Genomic DNA, 12,979 nt, shown 5'->3' on the forward strand with positions numbered 1-12,979 from the left:
ATACAAAATATGAAATATAGTGTGACATTTTGATTACTATAACTGACCGTAGGGAACTGATCCAACAGCTTGTGGAATCGTTTTCAAGCTCCATCGTTTGGAAACGCAACAACTATCTGGAAAAAAAGAAGGTTAAGTTGGAAATAAGTATAATACAGTTAGAAGATTAATAAATGATTTCTTGACATTCTTAAGGCGCCATTATTCACAAACTCTTAGGAAAAAAGAAGCCCACCTTATCAGATTCAGGAAGCTGGTGAAGCCTCTGCTTCAAGAGTGGGATCCCAGTCTCAAACAAGGGCAAAATAGCGTCTGCTAAAATAAAATCTTTCCTTTCAAAATGAAAAGAATGAGATAAAACTACACTTTTCAGTGAGCACTACTTCAAACCATTTCAAGAAACAGAGCATATAGATCTGAGAAGATGAGATATAAACAGAAGTACGTACAATAAACTATAAGTGACTAGAATACCCTATGATCGAAAATAAACAAAAAATAGCAGTGTCTTAATCTGTACGAAGCATACAACATCTGTAATCCGGCACCCGTGAAGAGAGGAAATTTGGCTATTATTCACAGATTTACAAGCAGCACACTCTTCCCTTGCAAGAATCACACACGGTCCCAGAATCCACCTTATCCAAGAAAAACAAAACCCATCACAAGTGCCACAATCAATAGTGTACCGAGTGGAAAAAAACACCAACGAACAAGAACACACACTAGTTCAAAATTCATATCCAACCAAGTAAACTTTAGCGCCAGAATTTGTGAAATATTACATGTTGCTAAACCGAGACACAATTGATTGTGGCATTCACAAATTGATTTACGATTTTTCGATTTCAGATTTTCAAAAAAAGGGAAACCTAGATATACTCTTCCTTCTTCAATGTAGCACGGGTTAAAAAAAATAGGTTAATCTGACCCGGATCCATCTCACGAACATGATCCATAAAACAATTTCATGCAAGCGTTTGTCTTTTTTTTTTTAAAAAAGGAGAATGATTTCCTACTAGAGTTGAGATAGAGTCAATGACTATTTCTTTAATTGAGTATATTGTTTACAAATTATTATAATCTTAGGCCAAATATTATAACAAGGAATTTACGCAACGGTTTGGTGCAGTTTTTTACCTTGAAAAAAAAAAAACCCACATCATATATGCTATGCGGTTTATGATTGTTATTTTTAACTATTGTTTTTAGAAAAAAATTAGGAAAAAAATTCAGTACAAATCGATTTGGACAGTTACTAAAATATTTCGATCACCCCTAAACAACGTTTTCGCTGTGGCGTGCCTTGATTTTTCACTTAATTGATTATTTTTACATTTTTTAAATTATGAATTATGATTAAAAAATTACGTAATTGAATTACGTAATAATTACGGCCTCATTAAGGCGAATCAACGATCCAATTGGGTACCGAAGAAAGGAGCAAGGCAGGCACTTCTATAGACAATGTTCATAAAACTTGCACAAATAAATGAAGTTCAACACAGTTTAAGATAAAATTCTCGCATACTTGCAGTAGCAGCTGTCCGACAGAAAAGCAATCATCGTCAAATGTTAATAATGCCCCCAGCCCCAATCGGCCAAGGAAATCTGAGAACCTAACGATAATTAACTGATCTGAGGACATGCATTCACATGGCCATTCAGATCAGCGTCTCCGGAACCATTTTCAAGATGTTTGCCATTTAGATTTAACTGTGGTTGTGCTTCATTATTCTCCGGTGGCAGCTCGTCCGAGTGGCTATGCCCATTGCGATGGCGGTGGTGGTGGTGGTGTCGACCACAGTTCTTTTTCCTCTCTATTCTACTTTTTCCATCATGGTTATCATCATCACATGATTTGTCAACTGATCTGCTTCTTCTGCCATGTCTGTGTCTATCAGAGTCTGATGAGTCACCATGGCTAAGGGACAGTTGGTGATGTTTGGAGTGGAATCGTTGGTGATGTTTGGAGTGCCTCGCATTACTACTTTTCTGGACAGCATCATCATCATCACTTGAAGAATCTGTCAGGCTTGAATTCGTTCGTTGGTGATGTTTGTGATGTCGGGAATGGCTCCTCTTTCTGACAGGATCATCATCTTCATCACTAGAAGAGTCAGTAACAGTATAATCTGTGGGTGAAACATTCCTCTGTCTTTTATGTCGTCTCTTCTTCCTCTCCTCTCCTGAATCACTGTCATATTCATCACTGCTATCATCAGAACCAGATGAACGTCTCTTTAGCTTCCGCCTAGATTTCTTGTCCTTCCTCTTTTCATGGTCGCCAAAGTCATAATGGTTGTGCTTCTTTTGCCTCTTGTGGGATTTCTTAGTCCTCTTTCTCCTCCGTTCATAGCTCTCACTATCAGTATCAGTATCGCTATTATCACTATCTGAGATTGAAACTGATCTCCTTTTGTGCTTGGACACTTTCGATCTCGTTTCCTTCGCTTCAGCATCAGCTTTGCATATTGCAGCAGCAGCAGCTTCAAGTTTCTGTTCCCATTTCAGAGGGGCTTCTTTCTTGGCCAAAACTCTCTTTTGTTTCTCCTCAAGCAACTGCATAAATTTTTTGGCATCCATAGACAGAACACTACCTGCATTTGGTATGATGATGACCGGAAAGCCATCTCAAAAAAGAGAAGGAAAAATGTTAGTTCTTCTGCCACCAAACAAAAATGAGAAACTATGAAGCACAAAAACTATGATGCATAACCAATATTGTAAACAACAAAACAATGATGGTAACATGATACAAGTCACCCAAGGCCAATTTCTATCAATAGGATTAACCTCGAAAGAATCATGAACAAACTGTTATGATCCCTCTAACACAAAATTTTAGAAAGTTTGCTACAGTTACAGAGAGAAGCCAAAAATAACTCGATCACTAAATAAAAATTTCATTAAAAATACCAATAAAATCCACTATTCAAGAAGCAAATCCTCAAAAGCTCAAGAAAACATGTAGCTCAAATTACCTTTATCTCCACCCGGTTTCAGAATCTTAATTTTAATACTAGAAAAATCTCCCTCCGGCCAAACCAGCCGGTTGTAATTAGGTACGCCGCCATTTAAAAAGCCTTCGAATTTTACATGTGTTACTATCTAATCGCACGGTTTCTCGCCCAAAAACACAACAAGAGGTTGTCAGGACTAAAATCCCAGGTTCCCAATGGCCAATAACACAATTACAAAACCCAAGATTGTCCTCAGCAAAACACGGCAACATAAATCTAATCAAGTACGTAAAAACACTATAAAAAAAGAGTGCCAAATCACCGCTTAAACAAAACCCTAAAAAAAAGTCAAACCCACGCAATACCATCAACACCGTGATTTCACACCAAAACCATGTGATTCTGGCGTCACCAAGGATTGGAAAAAAATGGATCGAAGAAAACACAAATAAACAAGCAATCAAAAAACGAATTAAAGAGAAACGCAGCCAAAATCTTGAAACAGAGAGCCCACAAAATCAGACCCAAAAGAATCACAACATAAACCGCAATTCAGCACGAAATTGTTCGAGAATCCATACCTGATGAACAGACCTAGGTCGAAAGAAAAAGCTGTTAATCTTGTAACTGAGATTTTGGGCTCCTCTCCAAATCTTACGCAAAGGCGACTTCGCACAGTTCGCAGCCGTGTGTATATATATATTCAGTAAATAGTAAAAGACGCGTTTTTGAACGTTAGGAAAACGTTCTCCACACGCCAAAAAACGCGTACATTTTTCTTTTTCACTTCTTCATTAATGAGAATTTCGTTATCCGTTTCTCATTTTGAAATTCTGAAATAGATTATTATTTTTTATGATTTTTTTTTTTTTCGACGGATATTTTTTATGATTTCAAATGTTCAGCAAATATAATTTGGAAAATATGTACGAGGGTGTTTATATTTGAAATTTGAAAATACGAGGATGTGTGTTCAAAATTTGAAAGACTTTGAGAGCTAATAGATATTTTTGTGTAGTTATCCCGAGACGGTGAAACGAATTGACTCGATTTATATAGAGTGAAAATTAATATTTTTGACATAAAAATTAATATTTTTTACGGGGCGGATCGAATATGATATTCATCTCATAACATTAACATGTGAGACAATCTCACAATAGTTTTTGTGTTTTTCATGGGTTTTTTTTTATATAGCAATATCAAAATTTCGCAAAAATAAAATATGAAATTAATATTTTATTATGTTCTACCAAACAATATTTATTTTACTAAATAGAAATCACTAGGATCTCTTATCACATGATGTGTACCCATATATATATGTTATTGTATTCGCACAACAAATTGATTTTTTTTAATTAAACTTAATTTCAATTAAAAAATAATTTAATAAGTTTATGGTAGGAAAAATAAAGTTTTTTGGATTAAAAATAATAACATTATGAAATAGTTAAAATATAATAAATTATATCAGTTATTTCTCTCTCCTTGTTTTGTTCAAATAATTTGAAATTTCAAAATAGATGGAAATTAGGATTAATTATGTGATGATGTACCACCGATCCTACAGTTTCTCTAATATATATTAAAAAAATTTAGAATTAAATATTTTTTGCTTTAAAATATCTAGGTGTTATATTAAGAGTGAATTGTCCTAAAATCCCTAATACCCTTCCTAACTTTATTATAACTCCCTAGGCAAAAGATTCTTTACTATAACTCGCTAGGACCACCAAACTTGAATATTTTAATATTTAATTCTTGTGCTGGATTTATGCTAATCTATGCTTGAAATCTATAGGTTCTATACTTAACTTGTATAGGTTTTATGCTTGAATCTAGAGATTTTGTGCTCATTTGCAGTATAAAGAATTATGCGAAAAAATGGTATCAGAGCTTTAGGTTAATTATTCAGACATAATATTATTCGTTAATTCATGCTTTTTTTTGTTGAGGAGAAGATTTTACAAAAAGATGACTTCAAACGAAGGTTTGAATCAAGAGGATTTTATTCATACGAAATCCTATAAACAAGTTAATCTATTCACAATAGATTACTTACAACAGGTTGCGACTAATGCTCTCAAATTTGAAGAGATAAAGAAAAATGATTTCTAACTCTAAATTTTTAGAGATTACCCCAGATTCCTCTAAACTTTTTGGAGATCTTAGAGAAATTCAAAAGACGGTACAATATTACAGCAATCAGTTGTATGAAATACCTCGGCAAATTGAAGAAATCCTTAAGAAACAAGAAGAAATTCTTGGAACTCTAAAAGATCTTCAAAATAAAATCCTAAACCTAGAACATATTTCTGGTTCTAGAAAGGGAAATACAGGAGGAAGGTTACCACTCTCGTTTGGTACCGAACCTTTGTTACATCAGAAAGGTAAAACCAAAATGGTTCAAAAACCTTTAACTAATGATGAAATGATGATTAATCTTATAAAAACAGTATCAAAGAAAAACAATATCTGATGACTACTTTAGAAAGATAAATCTCGAGGATCTACAAGATCTTGCGGATTCTTTTGCGAATCTCAAAGTTGTAGATCTAAAAATGAATTTCCCTGAGGGTGAACAACCATGGGAAATCCCCCAAGATATGTGGTAAAAACAGAAGAACCACATAGTGAGTTCCATGTGGGAGAAAATTCACATCCAGCAGGAACCAGATCAAGAAGGAGTAAAATACCACTACATCAAACTCCTTATGGAAAAACTGTTTTAGACCCGATACATCCTTATGGGGTTATGTTAAACCTTGATGTTTTGGACTTCAAAAACAGAGAAGATCTTATAGATGATTGGACGTAAGCTATGAGAATTGCAGCAGGGACATTAGATCTCAATAAAGAAGGATTCATTAAACTTCTAGAAATGAGTCTAATGGGATCTGTCAAGATCGCATGGGAGATGACTATGCCAGATACGAAGGAATCAATCTTAGCAGGAGAATCCCTCAGCGAGATTGGAGAAAGAATGGTCACCCTATTTAAAGCACAATTCATAGTGATAGACTATTTCAATAATCAAGATACAGAGAAAAAGAGAAGATATACTCAAGCTCTGTATAGCCTCGAGTTACATGATATCTGTTTAGTTTATGAATACATTATATTATTCACTAAATACAGATAGAATTCGGGAGTCGAGGAAAATGTAGCTATTCAGCTGTTTTTCTCAAAAATGCCAAGTCCCTGGAGAGAAATGCTGATTAAAGAATACGTTTCAGGTAATCTTGATACATTGGCAAGACGCGCGTCCTTTTTGAAAGGAAAATTGGCAGAATGGTGCCATATGGCAGCATTACAAAAGAACTACAAGAAAATAAGGGGTATAGATAAGCGTACATCTTTGTGTTGTAGAGAAAATGATCTTTCAACGATCATTGGAAACAGGACACAGGGATTTAAAAGGAAGAAATTCAAAAATAATCCATATAATAAAAGAATGAAGAGTTCTTGGAAACCAAGAACATTTTGGTCTAAACAAAAAGCCAGATCCTATAGATCAGGTAAAAGAAGTGGACCTACAAGAATGTCCACAGCAACAGGCTCATCACAAAGCAGGAGAAGAACACCATCAAGAAGAACTTTCAGAAGAACTCATACAAGGTCAAGTGAAAGTTTCAAGGATTGCAACTGCTGGACATGTGGAGTAAAAGGACATATATCTACAAATTGTCCAGAAAACGAGAAAAAATGAGTCAAACTCTTTGAAGCAACACCAGATATAGATGATGCGGTTTTCTTTCAAGATCTAGTCCAAGTATATCAATTTGAGGATATCCCCTCAGATGAAAGTATATACGAAGAAGAGATAATATTTAGTCAAGAAGTTTCCAAGGATGAATCCGAATCAGAATCAGAGTAAAGAGGAGGTGTTTCGACATGAAACACATAAAAGTTTGGCTGGGTTCTTTAGTCAAACCACGATATCTCATAATATGGTTCAAAGGATTATGAGAGAAAATCCAACACTACAGAAGTACCAAGGATTTTTGGTAGGACAAGTTGAAATAGTTTTAGGAAACCTAGGGCTAAGACAAAGAAGACAATTTGATTTATAAGGTATCCACAAGGGAAATGGCGATTCCTATGGAATTAACCAGTAATCAAATTGAGATGCAGTTGATTCCCTTTGAAGAAATTCGAGAGGAATTACAGAAATTAAAAGCAGAAGTAGCAAAGACAATGTCTTGGATTCATATTGGAGCAATCCAGATTATGATCAAAGCTACTTTTAAAGAAGGAATAGATTCACTCATAGATATCGCAGTATGCGATAAAAGAATAAGAAATATACAAGATGCGGTTCTAGGAACTATCTTAGGAAATTTGTGCGCAGGAAAAATTGTGGGAGTTATTTATCCAAGAATAGCCTACAATTTAGCTGATAGAGATTTTAGTCGAGCCTTGACGTTGCATCAAAATTTCAAGGAAAAAAGACTAATGAAGGAAGGTAATAGGCCATATTCTATTACATATCAAATTTCATATGCTCTTTCTAATACTCACCATTCTGAATTATTTATTAGAAATGAGTTCATTGAAATTCCAGAGATATTTGGGAAAGTTGCTCATGCAATATACCCGGAAATAATCGAGTTTCCTTTAATTCAGGAAACAGACATTCAAATTCAAGACAGACCTGTTATATACAGAGACCTTAAAATAGAACCCCGAAGGTTATCTTTCCAAGGAGACCGAATGACAAGTAGGAGATGGGAAAAATCTCCTATTCAAGAAATTACACCAGAAGAAAAGGAATTTTCTATAATAGGAAAACTTAGATCTCCAAAAGGATGGAAAGAAGTGAAAATAGTATTCAAAATTACAAGTAATCGGAATCAGTTTCCTTGTAACTCGATTTACTATTTGGAACAACAAGAAAAAGGAAATTACCAAGGAGTGATAAATATTGGAGAATTGGAAGTTCAAATCTGTGGAATTCTAGGAAAAGAAATGGATCAGCTCATTCTTGGCCTAGAATTTCTGGAGGACCATAAACCATGGAAACGCCTTGAAAAAGGAATAGAGTTTATGGCAAAAGAAAAGACTTGGAGGATTCAATAAAAATTCTACGAGATGGAAAACCAAGAGAATTGGATAAGGGACAATCCCTTCAACAGATTCGAAAACTCTGTTTACAAACAGAGGAAGAAGCAAATATTGAAATTAGTAAGTCATGAACATGATTTACTAGGACGCATCGAAGAAGTAGAAAGAAGTAACCATACTCTACCTTCTGAAGCCTTAGGAAAACTAAAGGTGAAAAATCTTAATCGGATTACTGAGTTACAACACAGTCTGTTAAAAATGGCAGGGCCATTTAGTAATCCCTTTAAAAAATGACAACAAGTCATTTCTCCATATACATTCCAATAGAAATGTTGTATGAACAATATAAGGCTGAATACTTTGCAGCTTATATTGACTCGGGAGCAGGAATTTGTACAGCAAAAAGAGGAGTCTTCCCTGAAGAATGTGAAGAAGAATTGCCAAAAATTGCTGGACGAAATTTTTCTAGAAGAATTTTAATTTATTTGCAAAGGAATAAAATAAGCAGAAATCCTCATGGGAGGAGCAGGTCAAACACCTTGGTACAAGGTAAAGACACCACCAATTTATTTCCATGATACAGAAGCTGATATCCCGTTAGGAAATAACTTCCTACAAATGTTTAAGAATTACACACAAGACAATGTGTAATGCCCGGGATTAATTGAATTAATCCGAGAATTATTTAATTTTAATCCGAGTATATTTAATTTGGGAATATTTAGAGTTTTGATTTAAATTCTAATATTCTTAAATTATTTAGGATTGAAATTGAATTAGACTAAAGGCTGAGGACCAAATTGCAATTATTGAAGATTTGAGGGGCTAAATTGCAATTATCAATGAAGTTATCAGATTTGTAATTGATTGATCAGCATGTGTACGTGTAATATGCTAAGAAATTCAGAAATTGAGAGAAAGTTGAACAGAGCAAGCGAGATCTTCTCTTTTCCTTAACTTTTCATTGTTTCAAAACCCCGTATCTTTTGCTTCGGTTGTCCGAATTCGATTCCGAAAAGTGTTCCGAACTCCTTGAGAGAAGGGCTATCTATTGATGTAAGTATTGATGAGATTCATTATGATTCAAAAACATGTTATGAGGCAGAAATCAGAAGTGATTATGGTTATGAGTTCTTGAGCTTCTATGTTTGATTGTATTGAAGATAGATTGAAGAACGAGCGTCGTTTACTTTCTATATGAATGTCCAGCCTTTATTTCGAAATTATTACTTGATGAATTACTGATATTTGAGTGGTATAAGCTGGTAGGAAGTGTTTATGAAGTTGATTTGAATGTTAGAGTTGATAGAATTTAGTTTCGGTTACCGATTTTGTACCGTTACTCCGCCGATATAGAATTGGAAACTGTTTTGATGGATTATGATGGAACTGTGGATGAATTGAGTTCTTGCTGATATTATGAGTTATTTTTGCTGTGTTTCAGTTTTGAAAACAGGGAATATCAAACTCGAACCTTCAGCTTCGAACCGGGATTGAATTGGGCCAAGATTTATGAAGTTGAGCCTTGAAAATCAAGTAGTGTTTGAGCAGATTTTTGACACAAGGTTATGTTGTATGGCTTGACCAGATTTGGGAGCAGATTTTGATAGCCTTGAAGAGCTTGAAACCCAGACAAGAAAGGTATAAACCAACATCGAACCATGGGATATATAACTCAAGTTAGATTTGACTTGAGTTTCCCCAAACCATATACTTATTTGTTCTTGTTGGAATTGATTTATTTTCAAGTCCATAGATATATGTTCTTGATTGTTTATTGATAGATGAATTTGTATGAGATAGATGATGGCATAGATAGATAAGTCTATTGCCTTTCCTTGCTAGATTAGCTTGTCTCTTGTAGGTGGCTTAAATTAATGCTTCTAGAATTGGTTGCATCTTGATAAGCCACTAGATCTTTAAGAGTTGAAGGCGGATGTGTCATGTCTTAGGATGACTGATGTGCCAAATTACCGAATGTTTGGACTTGTATCGATGTGCTTAGGAGTAGATCGACTCCTATGACCGAAGATCGATATAGTGGACCGAAGTTCGGGAATAAGAACGTACCGCCACCTCGAATGGGAGAGTAGGTGGGAGATTTGTTACGTTCTTATTCAAACCGGGATCCCTAGATGAGAGTTGAGAAAATAGTCAAGTCTTGATCTAGAGTTAAGACTAAGAGTCAAGATCAAGATGTCAATACAAAGAAGGTAGATTCAAGACTAAGACACTACTTAGATTTGATAGATGACTTTGTATTGATGAATATGTTATGCTTTGATTATAGCATGTTTTTGTGTTATGCTTTGATTTATAGCATGCCTTTGTTTTATGCTTTGAATTATAGCATGTATTGTTGTTCATGAATATTTTATGACTTAATTATGATAGTGATTACACTTGAACTTGATAGCATGCTATATGTTGCTTATACTGGGAAATGTATTTCTCACCGGAGATATCCGGCTGTTGTCGTGTTTGTATGTGTGCATGACAACAGGTGGTTCGGGAACAGGGTAGAGATGAGCTTGAAGAACAGAGATTGAGAGAGTAGAGTGATGATCCGGTGTAGATTTGAAGTTGCTGTTATGTTATGTTAGTTTCAAGGGCTATGCTTGTATAGAACTAGACTTGAACTTTAGTCTAGAATGTATGCTCCTTGAACTTATAATCACACTTGATCTTGTGGTGTTTTCCTTTGCAATGACATGTTGTATTTTATGTTATTGCCTTGTTAATGTTTCTTAGAATATGATGATGCTTATTGGACTTGATTCAACATGTCTAGAACTTGATCTTTATCTTGTGCATGTTTTATTATCAAAGGATCAAGTTGGGAAGCAATTATTCAAAGCAAGAATGAGCTGCAATGCTTGGGCAAGAATCTGCCCAGGGTAGCACCCGAGCTGCAGAAAACAGCAGCCCGAGCGCAGCCCAGGGCAGAGGGTTCTGTTTGGAATCAAGCAGGGCGCGCCCGAGCGGCGCTTTTCAGCCGCTCGAGCGTGGCCCCAGTTTAAAAAAAAAATCTTTGCAGCTTTGGATGCTTGTTGATTGCTTATATTTAATTCATGATCTTGGATTAATTTTATGATTTGAGAGACTAAGATCCGGGTCGTCACACAATGAGTCAAGAAGACTTATGTTCACTACAATTTGTGATCATAAAATTATCGTTCAAAGACTCAAAGTTGCTTTTTATCGACAATTGCCGATAATATTTCGCAGCCAGCATGGTGATAAAGGACAACTTTTTCACCCAAAAATGAAAGATCCAAAAAGGTTTCGAGAAACCACGTTGAAAATAACAACAGAACAAGAACTCCAAACAGAGGATATGGAGCTTCTCAAGGTGACTTTAAATCACAGAGATATAGAGTTAGAAAATAAGGTATCCCTTGAAGATGTCAAAAAGAGGCTCAAAGAAAGTTACAACGAGCATCTTTTGGCATGGTGGGATAGAAATCAACTCAAAGTTAGTCTTACTCTAAAGGAAGGCAAAGAGAATGAATTCGTCAGATATAAGCCTATTCCGATGAACATAACAGATCAAAGGGATATGAGAATAATTATCAAGGAACATTTGGACCTTGGTCTAATCAAAGAAGGAGTTTCACCATATAGCAGCCCAGGATTTCTGGTCAGAAATAATGGTGAAATAAAAAGAGGAAAACCCAGGTCAGTTATTTGTTGGAAAACGTGTTCAGATCAATTAAGAATTGATACCCGGTGCAGCGGAAGTTTAAAAATTTTAATTTTATTATATGGAACGATTCCATATATGGGTATCAAAACTTTTACGATTAAATTTGTTCAAGTAAAAATAAAACACAGTTAAATTTTTACCTCGTCAAGCAAAGGCTTGATCGTGGACTCCAACAGAATTTAATCTGCTCGTCTTGTAAATCCCGGGAACCGATGACAGTCACGATCTAACTCCGGAATTAGATCCACGATTGAAAAACAGAAACCATCTGATTGACTGCACTAAAAATCAATCAGAAGTTTTACGTAGAGAATAAACAGATTTGATCTGTTAATTCGAATTGTAATTTTTCACAAAAATCACAGTCCGAATTTTCTCAAAAGGGACAGAGGAATTTTTCGAAAAATCCTCTTGAATAGTATAGAGTGAATTTCGAAAATTGTAGTATTCAATGTATATAATTTTCGAACCCAACACCTCTATTTATAGATAATTTCTAGTTATAATTGTATCAGGACTCTAACTCCTTAAAGCCCACAATCCATAACTTAAGCCCAACAAGCCAAGCCCGTTGTTATAGAAATTAATATAAAATTCATCGTGACTCCGATTGATAAACTGATTTCACCAATGTGCACAAAAACCATTTTTGCATCTTTTAGAGTCAAGATAATTTTTCTGAATCCGAATTCAGTGATTTCCAAAAATGCCCATCCCTATGTCATTTTAGGAAATCTCACTCCCTTTAGTTAAGAAGTCCAACTTCTCTTTCATTAAATTTAAATCTTTAAATTTAACTATCTCTACGGGGTTTTAGTAATCCATTACTTGTGTAACCCTCAATGGTTCAGGAATACAGCTAGCCGTGGGCTCACAACTCCTTGTGACTCGGAACAACAATTTTCGACTTACCCATCGAATCATGGTAAGAGCGCCTAGCAACATCGCCCCATGATTCCCTAGGTATTACTGATAGTGCCTGCAAGAACCAGTAGATTTTGGTCAGCGTACAGTACGGTCCCTTCAACCATATATCCCGATCGAATCAACAACCATTGGTGCATCGAGAGTCGTTCGAGATTCGATAACTATGCATAACATCTTGGAGATCTATTAGTGACATCGCATGTGTTACTAGGAACACCAAGTAACCTAAAACACATCATGTACTCTGACCAGAGATTCATCACACTAATATCTCCTCAGATCGCATAGGATATCCACACTCGCAAGTATGTGGTGA

General features: G+C 35.3%; 1 protein-coding gene across 2 annotated transcripts; it reads right to left on the reverse strand.

Annotated features, from left to right (window-relative positions):
* Positions 1–1,440: 1,440 nt before the first annotated feature.
* Positions 1,441–3,687, reverse strand: LOC140880814 (uncharacterized). 2 transcript variants are annotated; one of them, XM_073285611.1, is made up of 2 exons: positions 3,545–3,687; positions 1,441–2,633 (listed from the first exon to the last, which is right to left on the reverse strand). In XM_073285611.1, exon 2 carries the CDS (start codon positions 2,584–2,586, stop codon positions 1,630–1,632), a length of 957 nt encoding a protein of 318 aa, XP_073141712.1. In that variant the 5' UTR covers positions 2,587–2,633; positions 3,545–3,687; the 3' UTR covers positions 1,441–1,629. The 2 variants fall into 2 exon arrangements, with proteins under 2 accessions (XP_073141712.1, XP_073141713.1); XM_073285612.1 differs by having other exon boundaries at positions 1,441–2,600; positions 3,545–3,654.
* Positions 3,688–12,979: the final 9,292 nt, after the last annotated feature.

This window comes from Henckelia pumila, chromosome 2 (genome assembly GCF_033568475.1).
Source record: "Henckelia pumila isolate YLH828 chromosome 2, ASM3356847v2, whole genome shotgun sequence".
NCBI lineage: Eukaryota > Viridiplantae > Streptophyta > Magnoliopsida > Lamiales > Gesneriaceae > Henckelia > Henckelia pumila.